The sequence below is a fragment of the Elephas maximus genome, chromosome 12 (genome assembly GCF_024166365.1).
Source record: "Elephas maximus indicus isolate mEleMax1 chromosome 12, mEleMax1 primary haplotype, whole genome shotgun sequence".
NCBI classification, from domain to species: Eukaryota; Metazoa; Chordata; class Mammalia; order Proboscidea; family Elephantidae; genus Elephas; species Elephas maximus.
In genome coordinates, this window is record NC_064830.1 from 63,105,538 (window position 1) to 63,133,219 (window position 27,682).

General features: G+C 49.5%; 1 protein-coding gene across 1 annotated transcript; it reads right to left on the minus strand.

Annotated features, from left to right (window-relative positions):
• Window positions 1–9,829: 9,829 nt before the first annotated feature.
• On the minus strand, window positions 9,830–27,177 carry NAGPA (N-acetylglucosamine-1-phosphodiester alpha-N-acetylglucosaminidase). The gene is given in 12 exon segments (XM_049904169.1): window positions 9,830–11,420; window positions 11,423–11,574; window positions 13,091–13,154; window positions 13,275–13,406; window positions 13,713–13,841; window positions 16,759–16,806; window positions 16,896–17,101; window positions 23,114–23,242; window positions 24,132–24,240; window positions 25,392–25,531; window positions 26,517–26,972; window positions 27,075–27,177. Coding segments are annotated over 12 exon segments (1,707 nt in total). The 5' UTR covers window positions 27,161–27,177; the 3' UTR covers window positions 9,830–11,364.
• Between the last annotated feature and the right edge of the window lie 505 nt (window positions 27,178–27,682).

A 27,682-nucleotide genomic window follows, 5' to 3' on the forward strand; every position in this document is an offset into this window, starting at 1 on the left:
CACCTCCCATATCTCCAGATAGCACCTCCCATGGCCATCTGGAAGTGTCCAGAACCAGAATCCTGCTGGCTGTCAGGTCTGGGGCCACGTGGGCTGGTGACCTGGGTCTAGATGCTGCCAAAGTCACGGTGTCCAGAGCCTGTGTGCCACATGAGCCTCTAAGTCTAGGCTCTTGAGGTTGTAAGCAACAGAACTGTGTAACGAAGATACGAAGTGTCGCTCTGACTACCATGGGGTCCACCTGGGTCTCAGGGCCAAGTGATGATGTCGTCAGGGCTTACCCTGCCCTCTCCACTCTTGCTGTGTTTTCTCCTGGGTCCTGTTCATTTTCAGGTGGGCATTCCCCGTGCAGGGGGCCGCGATCACCACTAGGTACCCTCCCCACCAGCTCAGCAAAGGAGAGAACTTCTTTCTCCCAGAAGTTCCAACCAATGTCATGTCCTGGAATTGAGTTTCCATAAACCTAACTGGGTCCCCCACACATTCCTGAGCCAATCACAGTTGCCAGGAGAACAGAAAACACTGATTGGCCTGGGTCACATGCACACTCCAGGAGCCAGCCATGTAGACTGAAGGGGCAAATGGGTACCCCAAAGAATATTGGGGTCCCCCTCAGAAGAAGGGGGAAAGGGTGCTGGGCAGGTAAATGGCTGGTGTTCGTCATGGTATCTGACTCTGTAGCCAATGCCCAGTGTCCCAAAATGTGTGTGGTTGAGCAGTTACATGAGTCATAGACTGCTTTTGTGGGGAGTAACCCGCCTTGGAAGGAAAAGCCATTTCCCAGCTCTCTGGTGGGCAGGCCTAGCCCTGAGCATCCCTGATCTGAAGAGAATGGGGGAGGCCCAGGGTTTCTGTTAAGTTCCAGGTAGTGATGGGGTGATTCAGGCTGTCCCCACCCTCCTCTGTAGGCTCCTTTCTCTCCTGGTTAGCAGTTTAATTATAACTTTTTTGGTTGTAAGTCGTAGAGACTCATTTCTGAGTTGCTTAAACAAAAAAAGGTAACCATTTATTGGTGCATGTAACTTGTCAGTCTAAGGGGCCTTCAGGTACAGCTGGATCCAGGCCCCAGCATGGCATCAGAACTTCCCTGCAGGAGGGAGCTTGTGACTTTGTTGACTCTGTCCTGGGGCAGATCTGACTCGCAGACCCAGCTCCAACACTGACCTCAGCTTTCTCTGTGTTCTTAGATGGGAGAGTCTTCTGTCTCCTTGAGACCCGAGGACCTTTCTCCCTTCATTTCCTGGGCCCTAGAAGAGGCAACAGATCAGAGCTCCCCAACTGGCAGCCTGCAGTCTGATCTGCCTGCCCTTTATTTTACGCCCATAGAGTGATCTCAAAATTGGGAAGTTTTACTTCAAATTCAGGATGTCCAGCAGCTCTTAGGCATTTGGGAGTGTTGGTAAAACGAGGGCACCATTTCTGCATGAAAGTAACCGGCTGTGACCTCAGCGCCTGTGTCTCTTGGTGGGACTGCCTCAGTCCCTGGTCCTCTCTATTGCCTCATGCCCAGCCCACGTCACTCATTCATAACTGCCTGCAAGGGAAATACAGCTCCATCGGCAGCCTGGGCTCCAGTCTGGGGGCTGAGAGATCAGTATTACTGTTATCTCTGTAAGCTTAGAGTTGGGGGCTATCAGTGGCTGACACCCAGAGTCCCTGGGCCTTGCATGATGGCTGCATTTATACCCACAGTGATGGGGATCGTCACCTCATCACAGGCTTAGCCTTATGGGACAAGAAGAGCAGGGCTTCTGTACCAACCTTAACCCAAACCCCAGAGCAGAGGCCATTCTTTTTAGAGACATCTTTCTCCCTTTAGGAAGAGCACCTCATCCAACTTCTTGTTGGTTCAGGTTTATGACAAAATCCATTACTGCACCCTGTATCAAAGTGTGAATGTGTGTGTGTGCATTGTACAGATGCAAGAGGGAGAGAGACTGGAGGAAGACATTCTCAAAACTAATTGTGTCCACATCATGGGACGTTTATGGATGAGAGCAATTTGTGATGTTTTGTGATCTTTCCATGGATTTCTAGCTTACTGCTAACAACTAGGGGCCATCCTAGAAGTGTTTTGGGATCAGCTTCCCTGGTGCTCTCAGCTGTCTCTGGAACCCAGAGGATGTCCAGGAGGTCTCCCCCTCCCCATTCGGCAGAGGCTAAAGCACAGGTGCTGGTCTTATAGCCCCTTTGTAGGTTCTGTCCGGAGGCGGGCACTGGAAGGGACTGTGTTAATGATAGTGGGGTCTCTGAAAACATCCATAATCAGAGTCAAAGGCAAGACCAGAGGCTTATGCCGGTCTCATTGCATTTATTTTCGAGGACCAGGGCTCTGAGAAGGAGGGAGAAGTCTTTCCTTGACTTGGGATTTTAATTGGCTTTTGATAAACTGGAGGAACCTGGATCTGTTGATTCCAGAGAGGGAGGTCTGCCGTCATCAATCCAGTCTTGACGACAGGGATGAGGAGCCTCAGAACCCTTTGGCATGCTTCTTAAGAGCTCTCTCTCCCCTCAGGAGAAACCCACTCACACTGGTTTATGCCAAGCAGGGAAGTCACTGGCCCCTGTAACTGGGAGGGCTGAGTGTGCTTCAGGTATGGCTGGATCCAGGAACCCAAGGTCATCAGGGCTCAGTCTCCCATCCCTGCATGTTTGCACATTGGCCTCATTCTCTCCCTCATCTGGTGGCTCCCAGCAGCCCCAAGCCTACAAGCACATGGCTCAGGACCTCAAAGGCAGAGAGATTCTCTCTTCCCCATCTCAGATCTCACAGAAAGGCTCTGACTGGCCCTGCTTCAAGTCACATGCTTATTCCTATGGCCCATATTGGCCAAGGGACTGGGGGTCCTGTGATTTACATTCCTACCCCAGAAGTGACACTGGCCTGGGGGAAGGTCAGTCCCCCAGTGAACAAGGGGAGCTGGGCCACACCACCATCAGATGCCCATTGTGGTGTCTGCTCTGGTTCTCTTCCCATGCTGGGAGTCTTTGTGGCCCATTGAAGCGTCAACAACCCCTTTCTCTTGCCTTTGGGAGGCCTGGAATGAAAACTCCAATGGCAGGGCTGCCAAACTTTTGGCTTTTTGATACCCCCATGTCCCAAGGGCTGGAAACTCCTTGGGGTGACTTCTTCCTCCATCTCACTCATTGATCCATTACGGCCAGAACAGCAGTAGCAGCAACAATTGCCAGCTACAACCCCCTGCCCAGGCACCATGGTGCTGAGGAGCCTGGGACTTGAATTTAGATGGGGTGGCGTTCAGACCTCAGCCTTCCTTTCAGTAGCTGTGTAACCTTAAGCAGGTGACTTAACCTCTCTGTGTCTCAGTTTCCTCATCTGTAAAACTGGGATAGCAGTGCCCACCTCACTGGGTTGTAGTGAGACTAAGCGAGATAGCAGTTGTGAAGTCCTTAGCACACAGGAAGCACTTAATAAATGCTAGCTGTTACTCTGATTATTTAATGCTTCTCATCCAAAAATTCCAGGGTCCTTCCCAAGGATACTTGTTACTGTTTTTCATGGGACAGAAGGGCTCAGAGTACTGCATAGGTCCAGGGAAAAGTGGGTGTCAAGCTATTATTTCCCTCATAGTTGGGCGGGCAGGCAGTCAGATTCTCCCTCCTGAAAGCAGCTTGTGTTTTCTGGGCAAATCCACTGACCCAGAAGAGCAGCAATTTGAGTGGTGTTCCCCCTCCAGTTAGAGAATGTTTTCTCCACAGGTTGGAAGAAGGGGAGTTTCAGACTTTGTTCCTACTCTGTGCTCTCTGGCATTTTTTTTCCTCTGCGAAATTAATTGTTCAATGAAAGTAGTGTACTTCTTTTCCACAAAGTCTGTTTCAGCCAGTAAAACATGATTTCTTGCTTGCCTGATAATTTGCTCCAACCAGAAGCATTAAACATTTTAGATTTGGATATAACTCTCTCGTCTACTTCCTGAAACCCTGGCGGGGCGGCGGGGGGTTCCCTGGGCTTGTTCAAGAATCTTAGCTGTTGTTTAGAAGGCTCTAGAGTATCGTCGGAGAGCATAGATGGTGCAGTGGTTAAGAGCCTGGCTGCTAAAGAAAAGGTCGGCAGTTTGCATCCACCAGCTGTACCTTGGAAATCCTATGGGGCAGTTTTACTCTGTCCTGTAGGGTTGCTATGAATCGGAATCGACTTGACAGCAACGGGTTTGTTTTTGGTTAGGGCATTGTCAACAGGAGTGAAAAACTGGTTCTTGTTGGGGTCCCTGTGCCTGAGAAGCTCCTCAGCCACAGAAGATTGAGGACAAGGACCTTCTTCCAGAGCCGACAGTGAGAGAAAGCCTTCCCCTGGAGCTGACGCCTTGAATTTGGACTTTTAGCCTACTTCACTGTGAGGAAATTTATCTTTGTTAAGCCATCCACTTGTGGTATTTCTGTTATGGCAGCACTACATCACTAAGACAGTGATGGTGGTGGTGGTGGGGATCTTGTTACATATAAATCACATATATACGGACATAAACAGATTTACAGACAGAATATCAATGATGTTCAAATTTAACAGTGGGACAATGAGATACCATCTCACCCCAGCATTACTGGCACAAATCAAAAAACAAAAATAACAAATGTTGAAAAGACTGTGGGGAGATTGGAACTCTTAGGCACTGCTGATGGGCATGCAAAAGATGATCCAGCAATTCCACTCCTAGGAATATGTCCTAGAGAAATAAGAGCCATCACACGAATAGACATATGTACACCCATGTTCATTGCAGCATTGTTCCCAATAGGAAAAACATGGAAACAACCTAGATGTCCATCAACAGATGAATGGATAAACAAAACTGTGTACATACGCACAATGGAGTATTACACAATGATAAAGAACAATGATGCATCTGTAAAACATCTCACAACATGGATGAATCTGGAGGGCACTATGCTGAGTGAAATAAGTCAATTAACAAAAGGACAAATATTGTATGAGGCCACTACTATAAAAACTCATGAGAGAGTTTACACAGAGAAACAATCTAGATGGTTACAAGGGAGGTGAGGGGTGGGGATAGAAAAACGCTAAATAGACAATAGGTAAGTGGTAACTTGGGGAAGGGCAGGACAGTACACAACCCAGGGGAATCCAGCACAACTTGTACAAGGCAAGGTCATGGAAGCTCTACAGACACATTCAAACTCCCTGAGGGACCGAATTACTCGGCTGAGGGCTGTGGGGACCATGGTCTCCAGGAACATCTAGCTCAATTGGCGTAACGTAGTTTATAAAGAAAATGTTCTACATTCTACTTTGGTGAGTAGCATCTGGGGTCTTAAAAGCTTCTGGCAGCCATCTAAGATACTCAACTGGCCTCATCCCATCTGGAGCAAGGGAGAATGAAGAAAACCAAAGACACAAGGGAAAAGATTAGTCCAAAGGACTAATGGACCACAACTACCATAGCCTCTACCAGACTGAGTCCAGTACAACTAGATGATGCCTGGCTACCACCACCGACTGCTTTGACAGGGATTACAATACAGGGTTCCAGACAGAGCTGGAGAAAAATGTAGAACAAAATGCTAACCCATAAAAAATGACCAGACTTACTGGTCTGACAGAGACTGGAGAAACCCCGAGAGTATGGCCCCTGGACACCCTTTTAGCTCAGTACTGAAGTCACTCCTGAGGCTCACCCTTCAGCCAAAGGTTAGACAGACCCATAAAAGACAAAAGGGGCACACCAGCCCACGGGCAAGGGTGAGAAGGCGGGGGAGACAGGAAAGCAGGTAATAGGGAATCCAAGGTCGAGAAGGGGAGAGTGTTGACATGTCATGGGGTTGGTAACCAATGACACAAAACAATATGTGTACTAATTGTTTAATGAGAAGCTAGTTTGTTCTGTAAATCTTCATCTAAAGTACAATTTAAAGAAAAAAAAAAAATGGTGGGAGGTGAGTAGGAAGAAAAAGTCAAAAAGGGCCCCTGAAAACAAAAATACAAACCAGTTGCAGCTGAGTTGACTCCAACTCATGGTGAACCCCATGTGAACTGTGCTCCATAGGATTTTCAGTGGCTGATTTTTCAGAAGTAGATTGCCAGGCCTTTCTTCGAAAGCACCTCTGGGTAGACTCAACCCACCAATGTAGGATGTGGGGAGGGGGATGATTAAAAAAAATGGTTGAGAAACGTTGCTCTAGAATAAGTTACCCATTGAATCAGCTTCTCAAAAAATCGCCCAGTCATCTGCTGCTATAAGCACTGTGACTTTCTGGGGCCACGCAGATGTCACCAGGAGCAGCCCCCTTCCCAGAGTGGTGCCAGATTGCCTGCAACAGGATCTCTCAGCCCCTTATGTAAAATGCAGATCCCTTGGGCCCACTCAGCCCTGCTGAATGGGAATATTAGGGGTGAGTTTCTGGAATCTTCTTTCCAGTCTCCATCCTTCCCCAGCCACCCTGCCATTGGACTTCGCTGTTCCCTGGGGTTTTAAGGGAGTCTCGCTTGGAGTCCAAGGACAGCACCATGCTTAAACCCTGTCCAGGGTACCTTCACTTCCTGTGAGCCCTTGGCAAGGTGGGTGGGGTTGGAGGGGGTGGTAGTGCTGGCTGGGACACAGATCACATGACCGTTGGAACTGTGGGCCAAACACAGTCATTTGGGTCAGGAGAGGAGGTGTGGTTCCTTTGTGTGGTGGCACAGGGCTGCCTGTGTTGACACCTGTCTGCAGTGGTTTCCCTTACCCAGCCCTGCCCAACACATCCAATCCGGAAAGATGAGCCAACCCTCACCTGCTTCCATACCTGTAGCCGTTTCACGCGAACGTCCGTGGGTCTCTAACTGTGGGTGAGGAATTTCAAAGAAACGGCTGACCTGCGGGTGCAGCCATCAGTGCAAGACTGAGCCACCTGGGGCGGGAGCCACCAGGATGGGTCACTGCTGACGTGGGTCTAGGCCAGAAGCACCTCTTGGGGTCTGGGCCCAGAGGGCACAACGTTCCCCAGAGGTTGCCTGTGACAGGTTCTCCCTCTGGGGCAGGTGCAAACGCAGACCTTGGGCGTGCCGAGAGGCAGGTCTGGGCCATAGCAGCCCTTGTGGGAAATGGGGGTAGAGCTGGAAGGAGAGGGGCTGGGTAGCTCTCAGGGATGCCAGAGGCCTGTGCTTCAAGTTTCTCCCCAGCCCATCTCCCCCTCCCCTCCCTCCAGTACCCTACACCCCGCCCTAGGGCGTTTCTGAGGAATGTGGGTCTCCAACAAGTACAAATTGAGACTTCTGATTCTGAAACTTCTGATTTAAGTTTTCTGAAGATTTTTCTGAGGCTGAGGATCTGATGAAAGTTGTGGACAAACACACATGCACACACACATGCATGTGCACATACATACAATGCACGCATGCATGCGCACATGCATGCCGTGCACATACGTGCACACACTTGTGTTCCATTTCCATTTCATGTCTTTAAAGAGCCCCTGAAAACCCACCCACTGACCTCAGGATTGAAACTTTTTCTGGGGGTCTTTCCCAATGCTAAAGGAGCCCTGGTGGTGCAGTGGTTAAGCTCTCGGCTGCTAACCGAAAGATCAGCGGTTTGAACCCACCAGCTGCTCCAAGGGAGAAAGATGTGGCAGCCTGCTCCCGTAAGGATTACAGCCTTGGAAACCCTATGGGGCAGTTCTACTCTGTCCTAAGTGGTCACTATGAGTTGGGATCGATTCGATGGCAGTGGGATTGGGTTCGGGTCCCAAGCTAACGTTTATAAAGAGCATCCCAGCAGCCGAGATGTGTGTTGACGTGGGAACTGCCCAGCACACAGAACTCTTGGCAACTGGGCTCCGAATCTGAAGAGACTTCTGATCCAGTCTGTGTCCTCAGCCAACGATGACCAGGTGCTGGAAGATCAATGCACTAGCTTCCTTGCTCTCAAGTGGTACAACTCTGGGGCATGCTCCACACACTCTTCCAGAGGTCCCCGCTGGCACTGAGCCCCAGCTGCCCACAGCAATGACCCACTCACCACTGCATCTGTGTGGCTGCCTTCCCTTTTGCAGTCTCACTCAGCCACTGCCCTACCTGTGTGTCCTGGAGTGCATCTCAAATGAGCTCGTTGCACTCACATCCTTGTCTCAGGTCCTGCTTCCAGGCACAGAACCCAGCCTGAGACAGGACTGCTACTAAAAGAAGGATTGGATGTTGGGCAGGCAACGATAATATCCCTTGCTGTGGAGTCAATTCTGACTCCTGGCAACCCCAAGTGTGTAAGAGTAGAACTGCATGCCATAGGTTTTTCAATGACTGACCTTTCGGAAGTAGATTGCCAGGCCTTTCTTCTGAGGCACCTGTGGATGGATTTGAACTGCCAACCTTCTAGTTAGTAGCCATGTTCACTAACCATTTGCACTCCTGAGGGACTCCTTGATACATAGCCCTATGACAAATAAAAAACAAAATCCATGGGGCCACAGGGTCGATGAGTGTGGGCAGAGGCAGACTACCCAGTAAGTAGTGAAACTCATGTGAAATTGATCACTACAGATTAGTAAGTAAGCACTAGTAAGCCCATGCTTACCTTGCATCCTGGGTCATCTGTCCCTGTCAGGGACTGTACATTTGAAAAGAGGTTTTGATTCTGTAGGAAGGTGCTGTGGGGTTGGGAGACAGATGCCAGCCATCCCTAGAAGCAGAATCTTTGATGTGGTAGAAAAATGTGAAATTGTTCACTACAGGTGATCTGGTAAGGAAGGTAAGCACTGTGTTTACCTTGCCTATTGGATAATCTGCCTGAGTGTGGGCAGGACTCATGCCCTCTGGTATGCCACGATGGACCCTCTTCAGGCACTGCGATGCTCCATCTGGGCCTGGAGTCTGTGAAGCTGATGCACAATACTGTAAATTCTCCAACTCAGCTGCCAGCACAGCAGAGGACAGACATGTCCCCTGCACAGGTGAGAATCTTCAGGGTGATGGTTTCCACAGCCTGTTGTTGGGGCTGCTGCCTCAGAACCCCAGGAGTGCTACCTGTAGACTCCTGGGCCCCCCATCTCTGAGATGCAGATTCAGCGGGTCTGGGTTGAGGCCCAGAAACTCGCCGTTGTAGAACATTCCCCAGGGGAATCAAGTCTGTTCTGAGTCTGGCCAACGAGACTTCTGATTCACATTCTCTGCCCTCGACCAACAGTGAGCAAGTGCCAGCTGCCTTGCTTTCTAGTGGTACAACTCTGCGGCGTGCTCTACATGCTCTCCCACGCTTGGGACAGCTGACTGTCTTAGAAATTCATCAAAGGGATGGGAACTGGTCCAAAGGTCTTGGCTATTTCCTGCCCCTGAACTTGGAAGCAAAACATCAGAGGCAGCTTTATCCATTAAAAGAAAGCAAAATACACAATGAAATTTTCCTGTGGCGTTTCAACACAAAGTTCCTGGAGGAACACATGGACGTGGTTGTTTACATTTCTGGAAGGATGAATTAAAACTTGAAGCATTCGCAACAGATGAATGAATAAACAAAATATGGTCTGTCCATACAATGGAATACTACTCAGCCATAAAGAGAAATGAAGTTCCGATTCATGCTATGACATGGATGACCTTTGAAAACATCATACTGAGTGCAATGTCAGACACAAAAACACGCATATGGTATGGCCCAATTGATATGAAATGTGTCCCAGTGTACCAGCTCAGGGCTGCCAGCTCTTTCTCCTTAGAAGAGAAACGAGAACCCTGGAGTTCTTTGTCAATGTCTGGATTTTTAAACATTGGTAACCAATTTACATTTTATATAAATGCTGTGTGGTTAAACCATAAACCAAAAATATCCCCTGAAGTCTTCTTAAAACCAAACAATAAAAAAAAAAAAGTTTAATTAGTAAAAAATGTCTGCCTTGAGAGTTATGCTCTTTTAAAATCTATGTAAGATCAAACTGACAACAGCAACTTGAAATATTAGATAGGAACCTTAAGGGGGAGTGAATTTATGTTAATGGGGAGGAACAACTCAGAAGGGTGAGAATGGTTGTACAACTTGAAGAATGTAATCAGTGTCACTGAATTGTACTTGTAGAAATGGTTGAATTGGTGTATGTTTTGCTGTGTATTTTCTCAACCGCAACAACAAAAATACCATGTGGACTAAATCCACGGAGCCCTGGTGGTGCAGTGGTTAACAGCTCGCTGCTAACCAAAAGGTCAGCAGTTTGAATCTACTAGCTGCTCCATGGAAACCCTACGAGACAGTTCCACTCTGTCCTATAGGGTCGCTGTGAGTAGAAATTGACTCGACGGCAAAGGGTTTGGTTTTTGGTTTTGGACTAAATCTTTGCTGCTCACAGTGTTATCCATGGACCGGCAGCATTGCCATCACCTGGGAGCCTCCCAGAAATGCAGCATCTCAGTCCTTATCGCAGATTCTGAATTTGAACATAAGCTCCGAGTGATCCGTGTGCCTTATTCTGATGCCTGTCATGGCATGCATGACCCCTGAAAACATCATGTTGAGTGAAGTCAGTCATAAAAGCTAGAGAAGCACTGGATTAAACAAAATACACCATGGAGTCAGGACTTGTCAAGATTCAGGTTAAGAAATCTCACCTGTTTAAGACCTCCAAAACTAAAACCAAACCCATTGCCACTGAGTAGATTCTGATGCATGGCAACCCCGTGTTTTAGAATAGAACTACTCCATAGGGTTTTCTTGGCTGTCATCTTTATGGAAGCAGATTGCCAGGCCTTTCCTCTGCAGGGCTCCTGGGTGGGTTTGAACCACAACCTGTTACCAGCTGAGCACAAACTGCTTGCACCACCCACAGAACCTGTTAAGAGCTCAGAGGGCCCCAATGTTCGTGACTCAAAATCCTGATACCACCTGATGGCTCCTTTTATTATAACAATGTATTCAAGTGATAGAAAACTCTCTCAGTGCAAGACAAAATAGGAAGACTGTAAACATGGTGATTCTTCCATCTCCTCTCCCCCCTTCCCTTCTTCTAAGGAGCTTGCTACAACAGGAAGTAGAATTCTAAGTTGGCAGATTCAGTGATGAGGTCAGAAAAGCTGAGATTCGTCAAGGGGGCTAGCTGGTATTTGCCACTTGGGCATGATTTGGTTATGGGGAGGTTGGTCGCCAGCGGCCCCTTCTCCAGCAGGCTGGAGACTCTTTGGCACAGGGGCAGGCCCGGAAGGATGGGCCTCGTGGGCAGCAGACACAGGTGGGAAGGAGGCGCAGTCTCTCTGTGAAGCATGGTATTGCTGGGAGTGCGTGTCCTGGAGCAGCACAGGTGTGGGGCTGAGGCACAGGGGCCACTGGGATGTGTCCGTGCCAGTGGCTTTGGAATGTCCCCTGTAGGTACCAGAGCACGTGAACATGAGTCTTCACGACAAACCGTCACGGGCAGCCTGAGGCTTCAGTCCTTGAAGGGGCTGTGGGCATCTCCCAGCTGCTCCTCCTCTGCTGCTGGAGCTCCCCGTTCACCTCCCGCAGCGGGTGGTAGACATAACCGCCATCCAGGTGCCGGTTCCGCTCTGTCCTTGAGCCTCGGAGCAAGATCACGTTCACCGCCATGCTCATCAGCAGCAGGAACAGCAGGGTCAGTGTGAGGACCAGCCAGGTGGTCCTTTGGCGGGGGGCGGGGGGGGTGCAGAAGAGAAACACCCGACAGGGAGGGGCTGGTTAGGCCAACTTGGGGCTGGGGACAGGCCCGAGGGGCTCTTCCCACCCATAACGGGGGTCACAAAGTCAGAGGCCTCCAGAGACCACACAGGTGATGTCAATGAGCAAAAGTGGGTGGGGGGGGGACTGCAGCTCACCCTCGATACACATTCAGGGACCAGGGAGTTACTACGTGGATGTAGGCCTGCCACTGTCACACCTTCTGCTATTTCAGGAGACTGTTGTTGAGCTGCTGTCGAGTGGGCCCCTGACTCATGGTGACCCCACGTGTTACACAGTAGAACTACTCCACAGGTTTTCTTGGCTGTAATCTTTACGACTCACAGCGACCCCGTTTACATCTGCTTATTCCAGATATTTCATAAAAAATAGGATCAGCTAATATTTGTCCAGCTAATGTTTACTTCACTCAGCATAATGTTGTTTTTTTTTCTTAATGGCCTCACTTGAAATAAGGCCCTGGATGGGCCAGGTTTACTACTGGCTGCTAACCCAAGGGCTGGTGGTTTGAACCCACCCAGCAGCTCCGCGGGAGAAAGGCCTGGCGACTTACTTCTGAAGAACGAATCATGGAAAACCCTATGGAGCACAGTACTACTCTGACACACATGGGGTTGCCGTGAATCAGTCAACTCCACGGCAGCCAGTTCCGTCTGGCGGTTGCTGAGGGGTCCCAGGTCTCAGGGCAGAGGGCCTCAGTCTCTCTCCTGGAAAACTGAAAGCCTGGGGCATAGGACTCAGTAGCCTTGGCTTGAGTGTGGCCCTGAGCCTTCAGGGTCTTGGGCACTTAGTGAAATATGCAGTTCTAGCCTGCTCCTCCCCACTCAGATTTACCAGAGCAGAGCCTCCAGGAGGGACCTAGGGTCTGCATTTGTGAGGTGCTCCCAGGTGACACCTCTAGGCCAATGCCTGGGGGTTTTCATTCACACCTACACCTGGATCCCACCTCCAGGGACTGCGCCACCACAAGAACCGTAAGAATACTGGTTCTCAAAGTGGGTCCCCAACCAGCAGTATCAGCATCACCTGGGACGGTTCAAAATGCAGACTCTTGGACTCCACCCCAGATCTGCTGATACAGAAAACTCAGGTAGGGTGAGCCCTCCAGGGCATAAGGTTGGAGAGCCACTGCCTTGTCCCAATGCCCAAACATGGAGGTGCCTCCTGAGAAACCTGAGCTCCTCAGGTCTTAGCGTTCGGAGTCTGTGGCCGGGAAGTGAAGCCCTTGGCCTCTCCTCTCGGCCCCCAGGGGGATAGTGAGCTTGGGCTTCCCATCAGCTCCCAGCCTGCACTGTTTCGCGGCTGCAAGCCTCAGCTGTACCTGTCCCTGTGCTACGTCAGAAAACCATCCCATGGGTACCTGATGCTGCCTCCCAGCCCGGCTCAGTCCCCAGGGCGAGGTGGCCAGCCAGGGGGTCGGGGAGGGACCACTCTGACCGGTCTCCAGGAAGCCAACCTACCCCGTGAAAAATGAGAGTTCTTTTGCCCTCAGGGTGGCCTCGGGTGACACAAAACACTGCTTCACTGGAAAACAGAGAGAGAAGATGAGGGGCCAAAAGGGGGGCGGCCCTTGCTTCCCCAGGTAGGGGGGTGCCCTTGCTGCCCCAGGTCAGCGGTGGGGCTGCATTTGGAGGCGGTTCCTACTTTGGGAGAGGAGGCTGGTCACAGCAGGCGTCCAGCTGAGGCTGCAGTTGCCGGTGTGGGGGTTGCAGGGACACTGATGCTCACACTTGCAGGGGCTCTGGCAGCCAGGCCCATGCCAGCCGAGGGGACACTCTGCAAGAGGACATGGAGGATGATGCTCAGGGCCTCCCTGTGCACGGTCAGACGAGCCCAGGTGTAGCCCCCTGTGCACTGTGGGAGGGATGTATCCCCTGTGCACCATGGGGGATGTGTCCTCTGTGCACTGTGGGGGTGTGTCCCCCCTGTGCACTGTGGGACAAGTATGTGTGGAGAAGGTAAGGGCAGCAGGAGATCCCTCCAGGGCAGCTGGATAAGCCCCTTCCAGCTCCCCAGGCCAACCCTGTAGGTTGCCCCTGGGATTCTCCAGGCTTGCTGACCGGTGGCTCCAGCCGGGCTTACCCTGTGCACAGATGTCCCCAGTGAAGCCAGGTGGGCAGGTGCAGGTCCCATGAACTGGGTCACAGGCAGCTCCGTTCTGACACTGGCACTTCTGGGCACAATTCTCCCCGAAGGAACCATTGGTACAAGCTGGGATGGGGAAAGGGGGTCTTTGCAAAATCTGGCCCTGCCCCCTCCTAGGCCAGGGCCCACAGGGTTTCAATGGGATCTCCGCCACCCCAGAGTGGCCTGCAGGCTCCTGTGCTCACCCAACAGAGAGTTACTGGGAATCTTCTAGGCACCAGACCCTATGACACCATGGTCACAGAACATAGGCCCTGCTCCCGCGGAGCCTACAGTATGGGAGAGGAGACACAACAAGCCAGTAAGCTGACAACACAGTGCAAGGGACAATCACTGACAGAACATGGACAGAGCGTGACAGCAGCTGGTGGGGGCTGGGGACACTTAGCTTGGTGAGGGAAGGCTTCCCTGTGGAGGTGATGTTTACGCTGAGTCTTGGAGGAGGCGGAACTGCTCAGGGAACTGGGGGAACAGCAACTGTGGAAGCCAGAACCAGAGGTGGGAAGAGAAAGGTGGGAAATCGCTTGGCCTGTCTCAAGACCCAAGAACAGGAAGGCCTGCCGGGTGCAGGAACTGGGGCACATGGGCAGAGACAGGCTGGAAAAGCAGGGGGTAGGGGAGGAGCCAGAGCACACAGGGCCTAGCAGGTCATGCCAAGGAGACTGGGGTTTCCATAAGTGCAAAAGAAAGCTGCTGAAGGGTTTTAAGCTGTGGGTGGTTGTAGTGGGTTGAACTTTGTCTCCCCAAAAGATACGTTAAAGTCCTAACCCTGGGTACAGGTTGTCAGGTGCCAGTTGAGTCCATTCTGACTTGTGGTGACCCCATGTGTTACAGAGCAGAACTGCTCCACAGGGTTTTCTTGGCTATGATCTCTATGAGAGCACATCACCAGGTCTTTTCTCCCACAGATCCACTGGGTGGATTAGAACTGCCGACCTTTCAGTTAGCACCCCAGTGCTTAACTCTTGCACCACCAGAGCTCCTTTGAGCACAGGTCTCAAGATGAGGAGATCATCCCGGATTTAAGGTGGGCCCTAAATCGGTGACTGGCGTCCTGATAAGAGAAAGGACGGGGGAGATTTGATACAGAGACAAACAGGAGACCATGTGAAGATGGAGGCAGAGATTGGAGTGATGCCACCCCAAGCCAAGGAACACTGGTGCCACCAGAGGCTGGAAGAGGTAAGGAAGGATTCTCTCTAGAGCCTTGAGAGGGGTGTGGCCTTGCCAATTGTGACTTCTAGTTCCAAAACTCTGAGAAAATACATTTCTGTTGTTTTAAGCCACCCAAAATCAAAACTAAACCCATTGCCGTGGAGTTGATTCCAAGTAATAGCAACCCTGTAGGAGAGAGTAGAACTACCCCAGAGGGCTTCCAAGGAGTGGCTGGTGGATTTGAACTGCTGACCCTGTGGTTAGCAGCTGAGCTCTTAGCCACTGCGCCACCAAAGCTCCTTAAGACACCTTGTTGTTGTTGTTGTTAGCTGCTGTTGAGTTGGTTCCGACTCATAGTGACCGCATGAATAACAGAATAAAACACTGCCCAGCCCCACGCCATTCTCACAATTATTGTTATGCTTGAGCCCACTGTTGCAGCCACTGTGTCAATCCATCTAATTGAGGGTCTTCCTCTTTTTCACTGATCCTTTACCAAGTATGATGTCCTTTTCCAGGACTGATCCCTCCTGACAACATGTCCAAAGTACGTTGAGACGTAGTCTCACTAACCTTGCTTCTAAGGAGCATTCTGGTTGTACTTCTTCCAAGACAGATTTCTTCATTCTTTTGGCAGTCTATGGTATATTCAATATTCTTCCCCAACACCACAATTCAAAGGCATCAATTTTTATTTGGCCTTCCTTATTCATTCTCCAGCTTCTGCATGCATATGAGGCGATTGAAAACATGGCCTAGGTCAGGCGCAGCTTAGTCCTCAAGGTAACATCTTTGCTTTTCAACACTTTAAAGAAATCTTTTGCAAGCTGATTTGCCCAGTGGAATGCGTTGTTTGATTTCTTGACTGCCATTTCCATAGGTGTTGATTGTGGATCCAAGTAAAATGAAATCCTTGACAACTTCAATCTTTTCTCCGTTTATCATGACGTTACTTATTGGTCCAGTTGTGATGATTTCTGTTCTCTTTATGTTGAGGTATAAACCATACTGAAGGTTGTGATCTTTGATCATCAGTAAGTGCTTCAAATTCTCTTCACTTTCAGCAAGCAAGGTCACCTGCACAACACAGGTTGTTGATAAGTCTTCCACCAATCCTGATGCCCTATTCTTCTTCATATAGTCCACCTTCTCAGATTATTCTCTCAGTGTACAGACTGGATAAGTATGGCGAAAGGATACAGCCTTGACGCACACCTTTCCTGACTTGAAACCATGCAGTATCCCCTTGTTCTGTTCAAACAACTGCCACTTGATCTATGTACAGGTTCCTCATGAGCACAATTAAGTGTTTTGAATTCCTATCCTTTGCAATGTTATCCATAATTTTTTATGATCCACATAGTCAAATGCCTTTGCATAGTCAATAAAACACAGGCGAACATCCTTCTGGTATTCCCTGCTTTCAGCTAGGATCCACCTGACATCTGCAATGATATCACTGGTTCCACGTCCTCTTCTGAATCTGGCTTGAATTTCTGGCAGCTCCCTGTCTACATACTGCTGCAGCCACTTTTGAATGATCTTTCACCAAAATTTTACTTGTGTGATATTAATGATATTGTTTGATAATTTCCTCATTCAGTGGGATCACCTGGTTGGTGGTAATCTGCTGAGGCAACCCCAGGACACTAACACAGTGATTGACATGTGAGGTGGGAGTGAGAAACAGGGAAACACATACTTCCAGCCAAAGGCAGGGGTGCTGCCCCCGCCTCCCCCACTCCCGAGGGGAGTAAAGGCAGCTGAGAAGCTTGAAGCAGCCCCAACACCTCGCCCCCCGCCCCCGTATCTGGGACCAGCCTCTTACCTTCACTGCAGTCAGGCCCGGTCCATCCGGCTTTGCAGCAGCAGCCGGCTGCCAAGGCAAGATCAAGAGGAGGTGAGGGCCGGCGCAGGGCTGGGGCAGCAAGGGCCAGGAGCTGTCTCCCTTGAGCCCCTACTCACTCTCAGTGCAAAGCCCATGCCCACTGCAGTTGGAGGGGCCGCAGTCCAGCTCGTTGCAGGCCGTACCCCGCCAGAAGCGCCCCAAGCACTGGCAGCTCCCTTGCACGCAGATCCCATGGCCGCTGCAGTTGGGAGGCTGGCAGCGTGGCTCATGCACACACACCACGGTGGACACGTGCCGGGGACAGCGCCACATACTCTCCTGGCTGCAAGGGAACGGTTCTATGTGAGGAGAGGCTGCAGTGCTGGTCACTCCTCCTACAGCCCATGGGGTATGGTCCCTTCCTGCCTCCCTCTCATTCTCACTTCTCTGGCCTTTCATGGGTTCCTGAGTCCCCGGTGGGGCACATGACTAATGTATTTGGCTGCTAACTGAAAAGTTGGAGGTGCAAATCCACCCAGAGGCACCTCAGAAGAAAGGCCTGGTGATCGACTTCCAAGAAATCTGCCACTGAAAACCCTATGGAGCAACCTGAAGAATGAAATCAATGTCCAGTGTCACTGAATTGTACGTGTAGAAATTGTTGAATTGGTGTATGTTATGCTGTGTATATTTTCAACAGCAACAAAAGAGAAAACCTTATGGAAACAGTTCTACCCTTTCATGGACTAAACTGTGTCCTCCCAAAATATGTGTCTACTTGGCTAGGCCATAATTCCCAGCATTGTGTGGTTGTCCTCCATTTTCTGATATGATGTAATTATCCTCCATCTTGCAATGTGTTGTAAATCCTTACCTCTGTATGTTAATAAGCCGGCAGAATCAGTGTGGGGTGTATCCTGAGTCACAGTCTTATAAGAGATTGTGACTCAACCTACATCCTTACTCAAGCCACACCCTTGCTTGAGTCACACCTTTTATCTTATGAGAGATAAAAGAAGAGCGGGGACCATTGTCTATGGAGAACATCCAGCTTAACTGGCATAACATAGTTTATAAAGAAAATGTTCTACATTTTACTTTGATGAATACTGTCTGGGGTCTTAAAAGCCTGTGAGCAGCCATCTAAGATACTCCACTGGTTTCACCCCTTTGGGAGCAAGAGAGAATGAAGAAAACTAAAGATATAAGGGAAAGCTTAGTACCAAGGACTAATGGACCACAACTACCACAGCCTTCACCTGACTGAGTCCAGTACAACGAGATGGTGCCTGGCTACCACCACTGACTGCTCTGACAGGGATCACAACACAGGGATCTGGACAGAGCTGCAGAAAAATGTAAAACAAAATTCTAATTCACAAAACAAACGATCAGACTTACTGGCTTGACAGAGACTGAAGCAACCCTGAGACACCCTTTTAGCTCAGTAATGAAGTCACTCTCAAGGTCCACCCTTTGGGCAAAGACTGGACAGGCCCATAAGACAAAACAGACTAGAGGGGCACACCAGCCCAGGGGCAAGGACTAGAAGGCAGGAGGGAACAGAAAGCTGATAATAGGGAACCCAAGGTCAAGAAGGGAGAGTGTTGACAAGACATGGGGTTGTAAAACAATATCATAAAACAATATGTATACTAACTGTTTAATGGGAAGCTAGTCTGTTCTGTAAACCTTCATCTAAACAAACAAACAAAGGCATAAAAGCAGCAGCTAGCAGAGAGAAGTGGGACTTCACGACCACCAAGAAAGAAGAGTCGGGAGTGGACTGCGTCCTTTGGACCTGGGGTCCCGGCACTGAGAACCTACTAGACCCAGGGGAAGACTGATGCCAAGACACATGGAGATCTCCAAGGAATGTTGGACCCACAGATGTTGAAAGGAGACAAGGACCTCCCCCCAGAACTGAAAGAGCGAGAAAACCTTCCCCTGGAGCTGGCACCCTGAATTTGGACACTCTAGCCTCCTAAATTGTGAGAGAATAAATTTCTGTTTGTTAAAACCATCCACTTGTGGTATTTCTGTTATAGCAGCACTAGATAACTAAGAGAGAATTGAGTATTGGGAGTGCGGTGGTACTCTAAACCGATACCTAAATTGTGGAAGGGGGTAATGGGTAGAAGCTGGAAGAGTTTTAAGGTACCTAACAGTAAAAGACTAGATTGCCTTGAAGAGACTGATGGTGGAATTACAGATGCCAAAGGCAAGTCTGGTGAGGGCGCAGAAGGAAGTGAAGAGAGCTGCAGAGAAAGTCTCTATCATCTTAGAAAATGCATATGATGGCTAGAAAGGTGGACGTTCAATGCTCTTGTGGTGAGGCCTTGAAAGAAAACGGTGAACGTGTGATTGGACAGTGGAGGAAGGCTGATGCTCTCTATGCAGTGGCAAAGAACTTGTCTGAGTTATGTTCAGATATTTGGTGAAGGTAGAACTTCTAAGTGATGAACCTGGATATCTGGCTATTGAGATTTCTAAGCCAGATCTTACAGGAGCCACATGGTTTCTCCTTGCTGCTTACAGTAAAATGCAAGAGGAAAGAGATGGACTTAAACATGAAGTGTGCACAGAAAACCCTAAGGAATCCTCCAGAAAACTGCTGAAACTAATAGAAGAGTTCAGCAGAGTATCAGGATACGAGATAAACATACAAAAATCTGTTAGATTCCTCTACACCAACAAAAAGAACATCGAAGAGGAAATCACCAAATCAATGCCATTTACAGTAGCCCCCAAGAAGATAAAATACTTAGGAATAAATCTTACCAGAAATGGAAAAGACTTACACAAAGAAAACTACAGTACACTTCTGCAAGAAACCAAAGGAGGCTTACATAAGTAGAAGAACATACCTTGCTCATGGATAGGAAGACTTAACATTATAACAATGTCTATTCTACCAAAACTGATCTACACATTTAATGCAATTCCGATCCAAATCCCAATGACATTCTTCAATGTGATGGAGAAACAAATCACCAATTTCATATGAAAGGGAAAGAGGCCCCGGATACTTAAGGCATTACTGAAAAAGAAGAACAAAGTAGGAGGCCTTACTTTACCTGATTTTAGAACCTATTATACCGCCACAGTAATCAAAACAGCCTGGTACTGGTACAACAGATACATGGACCAATGGAACAGAATTGAGAATCCAGACGTAAATCCATCCACATATGAGCAGCTGATATTTGACAAAGGCCCCAAAATAGTTAAATGGGCAAAAGACAGTCTTTTTAACAAATGGTGCTGGCATAACTGGATATCCATCTGCAAAAAAATGAAACAAGACCCATACCTCACTCCATGCACAAAAACTAACTCAAAATGGATCAAAGACCTAGATATAAAATCTAAAACGATAAAGATCATGGAAGAAAAAATAGGGACAACATTAGGAGCCCTAATACATGGCATGAACAGTATATAAAACATTATAAAGAACGTAGAAGAAAAACTAGATAACTGGGAGCTCCTAAAAATCAAACACTTATGCTCATCCAAACACTTCACCAAAAGAGTAAAAAGACTACCTACAGACTGGGAAAAAGTTTTTAGCTATGACATTTCTGATCAGCGCCTGATCTCTAAAATCTACATGATAACTGCAAAAACTCAACTGCAAAAAGACAAATAACCCAATTAAAAAATGGGAAAAAGAGATGAATAGACACTTCACTAAAGAAGACATTCAGGTAGCTAACAGTTATATGAGGAAATGTTCACGATCATTAGCCATTAGAAAAATGCAGATCAAAACTACAATGAGATTTCATCTCACTCCAACAAGGCTGGCATTAATCCAAAAAACACAAAATAATAAATGTTGGAGAGGCTGGAACACTTATACACTGCTGGTGTGAATGTCAAATGGTACAACCAGTTTGGAAATCGATTTGGTGCTTCCTTAAAAAGTTAGAAATAGAGCTACCATACGATCCAGCAATCCCACTCCTTGCAATATATCCTAGAGAAATAAGAGCCTTTACACGAACAGATATAGGCACACCCATGTTTAATGCAGCACTGTTTACAATAGCAAAAACATGGAAGCAACCAAGGTGCCCATCAATGGATGAATGGACAAATAAATTATGGTATATTCACACAATGGAATACTATGCATCGATAAAGAACAGTAAGGAATCTGTGAAACATTTCATAACATGGAGGAACCCGGAAGGCATTATGCTGAGTGAAATTAGTCAGTTGCAAAAGGACAAATACTGTATAAGACCACTATTATAAGAACTTGAGAAATAGTTTAAACTGAAAAGAAAACATTCTTTTGTGGTTACGAGAGGGGGGAGGGAGGGAGGGTGGGCGAGGGGTATTCACTAATTAGATAGTAGATAAGAACTATTTTAGGTGAAGGGAAAGACAGCACACAATACAGGGGAGATCAGCACAATTGGACTAAACCAAAAGCAAAGAAGTTTCCTGAATAAACTGAATGCTTTGAAGGCCAGCGTAGCAGGGGCAGGAGTCTGGGGACCATGGTTTGAGGGGACATCTAAGTCAACTGGCATAATAAAACCTATTAAGAAAACATTCTGCATCCCACTTTGAAGAGTGGCATCTGGGGTCTTAAATGCTAGCAAGAGTCATCTAAGATGCATCAATTGGTCTCAACCCACCTGGATCAAAGGAGAATGAAGAACACCAAGGACACAAGGTGATTACGAGCCCAAGAGACAGAAAGGGCCACATGAACCAGCGACTACATCATCCTGAGACCAGAAGAACTAGATGGTGCCCGGCTACAACCGATGACTGCCCTGACAGGGAACACAACAGAGAACCCCTGAGGGAGCAGGAGAGCAGTGGGATGCAGACCCCAAATTCTCCTAAGACCAGACTTAATGGTCTGACTGAGACTGGAAGGACCCCGGTGGTCATGGCTCCCAGACCTTCTGTTGCCCCTGGACAGGAACCATTCCTGAAGCCAACTCTTCAGACATGGACTGGACAATGGGTTGGAGAGGGATGCTGGTGAGGAGTGAGCTTCCTGCATCAGATGGAGACTTGAGACTAGGTTGGCATCTCCTGCTGGGAGGTGAGATGAGAGGGTGGAGGGGGTTAGAAGCCGGTGAAAAGGACATGAAAAGAGAGAGTGGAGGGAGAGAGCAGGCTGTCTCATTAGGGGGAGAGTAATTGGGAGTGTGTAGCAAGGTGTATATGGGTTTTTGTGTGAGAGACTGATTTGATTTGTGGACTTTCACTTGAAGCACAATAAAAATTATTTAAAAAAAAATGAACAGTGCAGAATGAAAACAGGACTTAAAGATTAAAAAAATTATGTTGTACAAACTAAGGACACGTGTCCTAGAATGTTCACCAAGGACGTGGCTATACAACCTTTTGTTAAAGAGATTAAGCTTGTGATAGATTTAACCAACTACCACAGCAGAACACCCATCATCTTGGACTGAAGGGGACAGAGAAAGAACTGTGAGTGAATAAACTTCTGCTTGTTAAAGCATCCACTTGTGGTGTTTCTGTTACAGCAGCACTAGGTGACTAAGATATACTCTGACACATATGGGATCACCATGAGTTGGAGCTGATTTGACAGCAACTGTTTTTTTTTGTTTGTGTACATTTGCCACAATTCCTCCTACCACAGGGCCTTTACACATACTGTCCCTGCTGCCTAGAAGGCCATCCTCATCCCTGCCTAGCCACCTCCTCATCCTTCATCATCCTCACAGAGGTCTTTCCTGACCAATCAACCTTACTTTGTAGGCTTGGGTTGTTAGCTTTGTTGTTAGCGGCTGTCCAGTTGGCTCCAACTCATAGCAACCCTACGCACAATGGAATGAAACACTGCCTAGTCCTGTGCCATCCCCATGACTGGCTATGGATCAGCCTGCTGTGATACATAGGCTTTTCACTGGCTGGTTTTCACAGAGCAGATCACCAGGCCTTTCTTCCTAGTCCATCTTAGTCCAGAAGACTGCTGAAACCTGTCTGGCACTATAGCAACATGCAAGCCTCCACTGACAGTTGGTGGCTGCACATGAGGCACACTGGCTGGCAATCAAACCCAAGTCTTCTGCATGGAAGGCAAAAATTCCTCCACTGAACCACCAACACCCTCTTTGTGGTACCCGGATATTAGCACACTCCACGGAATCCCTCACACTTGCTGTAAGCAGTGGGACAGTGATCATGGCTTGTTCTGCTCACTCCAGAATCCCCAGAGCCTTGAATACAATAGGTACTCAGTATTTGCTGGATGAGACAGTCGGGGCAGGGAATCACCATTAGGGGCTGTGAAGCCTGGGGTTTGGGCAGGCCTAGGCTGGACCCTCATGAAAGGGGGCCCTGGTGGGCTTACCAGTGATCAGACGGGTAACTGGCCAAAGTCCCATTGAGCACAAACGTGGCAGAGCCGCCTCCGTCCAGGTTGATGGCGTTGACGATGCCCTGCTGCAGCAGGAATTCTGCCGCCTCCCACAGGTTGATGCTGCGGCAAACACAAACACAGCACTGCTGACCGCTGTGGTCACCGCTGCATCTGGTTTTCACAGGTCTGACTTTCAACACTGGAGAGCATCACACCCACTATGGCAAGGAGATTTCTAAAGTGGCCCCAAAGATGTCCCGCTCTGGCCCCTGGAGGCTGTGAATGTGATGGCACAGCTGACCTGAGTGGAGAGAGACTGTCTTGGAGCATCTGAATGGACCCAACAGAACCTATATTATCTAGAATCAGCCCCTAAAAAGTGAGACTTTTCCATGGCCAGCGGCAATAGAAACAAAGACTTCAGTCCAAAACCACAAGGAACTGAATTCTGCCAACTACCTGAATGAGCTTAGAAGTGGATTCTTTTCCAGAACTTTCAGACACGGCCTGCCTGGCCAACTCTTGGATTTTGTCTACGGGTTGGAGACAGAAGCTGATTATCCCACCTGGATGTCTGACCCAGAGAACTGGGATTTAAAAAACGGATGCTGCTTTAATACCCATTTGTTATGTAGCAATAGCAAAAGGATAAGCTCACTTTATGGAGGAAAAAACTGTAGCTCAGAGAGGTTGAGTTGAGTCTTGTCAATGGCCACAGAGCTATCAAGTGGCCAAGCTGGGGCTGTAACCAAGGTCTCCTCCCTCCCATTACCCCAACTGAGGGGCAGGTGGGATGAGGCCTTGAGTTGGGGAGATTGTGAGGGGAAGTGTGTGGAAGATGATGAATCCTTGAAAGTGTGACAGACCTAGGGACCTTCTTCCCTGGGAAGGTGGGGAACCAGAGAGCAAGGGGGGGCGGGTGAGGGGAGAGGTATCACAGGAAGCTGTTGGTGGAGCTGAGGATGCACAAAACCCACCTCAGCCGAGGCCTGGCAGCACCAGCACTCACCCCCGCTGCTCCGTCTGCCCATCTGCATGGAAGAGCACCACCTGCCCCTTCTGGTCATGGCCCACTGCTGTCCTGGCCGATAACACATTTACAAATTTGCTGAAGGAACCTGAAGGAGAAGCACCCTGGCTGACACCTGGCTCTTTGGGTGATCCCATGCTGCCCACTCTGTCAATTCATCTACCACTCTCCACCTCCTGGTCCACGCCACCACCACCTCTCGCTGGATGCTGCAACAGCCTCCTCAGTGGCCTCCTGCTCCCTCTGCCCCATCCCCGTCCAGGCTGGGCAGTGTAGCCAGACTCTCCTGGTGAAAATCCTCTGATGTTTCACTGCTCTTAGAGAAGAGGCCAACGTCCTTCCCCAGGCTTCCAAGGCCGGCACAGCCTATTTCCCCTACCCACATCCCCGCTCACCACCTGCACCGCTTTCTGCCTTAGGGCTTCTGCATATTTGGGCTGATGGAACGCCACTCTCCAGGCTTTCTGTGCTTCATTCTTGCCACAGTCACCTCCTTCGTGAGGCCTCCTCTGACTGCCTAGTCTAATCTAGCCTGTTCTCTATCCTAGTATTCCCCATCCCAGTGATTCTCAAACTCAAGCGTCCATCAGAATCACCCAGGGAGTTTATTAAAACGCAGACTCTTAGGTCTTGCCCCCAAGGGTTCTGATTCAGGAGGTCTGAGGTGTGGCCTGAGGCTCTGCACTCCTAACAAGCTCCTGGATGATGCTGGTCTGAGCATTTCTTTATTCCCATACCCCTGGCTCCCTGCTACTCTCTCTCCCCTTAACCCACTTAGCAGCTGCACAAACGGATACCTTACTTTTCTGTCTTAGCAATTACCATTTCCTTTTAGTATATTATAAAACAAACTACCAAAGGGCAGGGGGGGAACCCCAAACCCATTGCCATCGAGTCGATTCTCACTCATAGCAACCTTACAGGACAGAGTAGAACTGCCCCTTAGGGTTTCCAAGGAGTGGCTGGTGGATTCGAACTGCCGACCTTTTGGTTAGCAGCCTGAGCTCTTCATGTATAAATTATACATCCATTCATCCCTTCTTATACATTCCCTGAGAGCAGGAACCTCATCTGTCTTAACCTCCAGTTCCTAGAACAGTGCTAGGCACAAAGAAGCTGCACTAGAAGTACTTGTTGGAAGACTTCCCAAGAGTCGCTTCCCCCATCAGCCCACTGTTCCTGGTTCTCCAAAGGGCTGCTGCCAATTGTCCCCTGCACCCCCATGCCCCCCAAACACACCTGTCTCCTGTGTCTCATCACATTCGGTGGCCAGGCTCTCATTGATATAGATGCTTCCATTGCGAATCAGCCACACGACCCCGCTCAGCAGCTGCACAAATGGATTCTCAGTGTCCAGTACCTCCTCCTCAGACAGGTACCTGGACATGGGAAAGGCTTGAGGCTCACTCACCAACAGGGCAAGCTGTGACTCATGGGGCTCCCTTCCCCTGCCCCCCAGCTTGGCTCCTTGATTCTTCCTGGTGCCCCAGGGACCTACCTGGTCAGAGCTAAGCGACAGAACTGAAGTCAGGCACAAGGGCCTGGCGATTACCTCCCCCACCCCAATACACACACACCTTTGTAAACATTCAAGCACTTCCCAGTCAACAATTCATCTAATCCAAAGAATCACCCCAACACATATCAAATCCATCCACTGCCCTCAATCTTCCTGGCTGTCACTCTGGCCAAAGTACCACCTGATCCCTATAATAGATTGTTAATTGGTCTCCTTGCTTCTATTCCAGCCTCCTCCAATGCATTTTCCACCCAGGGTTAGAGAAAGCTTTTAAATAATCAAAGCCAGTCACCTGACACTCTGTCCTTCTTTGGGTTCCTCAAGCACACCAAGGCCCCCTGAATCCCTGGGCCTTTGCACTTGCTGTTCCCTCATACTGGTATGAGCACAGCAGTGGAGCTCCCTTCCTCCCTCCCTCCAGTTCTGACCCTGGCTGACAGGTGAGTAATCTTCAGGTCTCCATTCAAAGATCACCTTTTCAGAGAGACCTTTCCTGTTCACTATCCCTCAAATCAACACTCTGCTTGGCGGCACTTAAACAATCCGAATTTACCTCAGTTTATTTACCTGGCTCTTGTTTATTTTTCTTAGTAATGGGACAGTTTAGTTAAGGTAAAGATCTGGGTGTTGGTCACTACCACACCCCCAGTTTCCAGCACACCTGGCACAAAGCGGTGCGCAGGGATACTGGTTGATGAATTACCCCTGCAAAGAAGGTATTACTACATCCATTTGCAGATAAGGGAACAGAGGCTTGGGTAGGTGACTTGAACATAGTGTTGTGGCTACAACCCAAATCTCTGGTCCTCTGTCCCCGAAAGCCCCGAGGCTCCCTGCCTCCTTACCCTGTGACCAGAGTTCCGTCGCGGCGGATTCCGAACTGCGCGTTCTGCAGCCCCCTGGAGCTGCTCACCCGTCGGCCGTCGCTCACCACATTTCCCAGGCACTCGCCCGTGTCCATGCGGAAGAAGCCACCGTTCTGGGCAACGCGGCAGCCCACCGTCCGCGCCGTCTCCTCCACGGTGGCGCGGCGTCTAGACGCGCAGCCACCGGGACCGCCGGGCTCTAGCACGGAGAAGGTACGCAGGGGCGCGGCGGCCCGGGTCACGTGGCCGCCCACAGCGCGCCCAGAGAAGTGCGAGAAGAAGTAGCGCACGGTTGGGCTGACGGCTCCGGGGGGCGCGGGGGCGGGCGGCCAGCTCTCATGCTCGCGGCGGCCGGTGTGCACCAGCGTGCAGTCCCGGGCGGCGCGCACTCGGGTACGGGTGTAGGGCAGCAGCAAGTCGTCGTCGCGGGAGACCCTGCAGTGACCAGGTGACGGGGAGGCTGTGAGCTCAGAGGGCCGCGCCCCGGGCAGGGACGGCCCCCGAGCCAGGCTTCCCGCCCCCGGGAACGGCACTCACCCCGAGCCGAGGCTACCGGTCGCCTCGCGGAGGGAGCCGAGCAGCGCGAGGAAGAAGAGATGCCAGCGACCCATGGAGGCAGCCATGTTGGGCTCGGGCCTCCCGTCACGTGGGCTCACCACACATGACACGAGACCTTCTGGCGGCAGCTCTCCGCTCAGACTAAATTGCTTTGTTTGCCTTCCGGCTTCTGTAAAATGCCCTCAACTGTACTGTGGGTTTTGCCGGGGCAGGGGAGGGGAGGGAAGAGGATAGGAGAGCATAATTTTTTGGGTTCGAATCCCTCAGGCGCTCCTTGGAAGCCCTATGGGTCAGTTCTACTCTAAGTCAGACGGCAATTTTTTTTTTTTTTTTTAACAATAGCAACGTTTCGCATCAGGATTCTCTTTTCTAGAAAGTACTTACGAGCTCGTTTCTCCTATAGTCCTCCCCCGCCCTGGTTTGACAATTTAAGCCTTTTAAAATGAGTCCGTGTCAGGCTCCAGGGACTAATCCATCCTAAATTCAGGAAGGACGGAGGTGGGGCATAACTTCGTCTTAATCCTTTCATGTGCGGCCTCTCAGTAAATTTTTGTTTGCAAGGCAATGTGAAAGAAACCTTTGAAGCA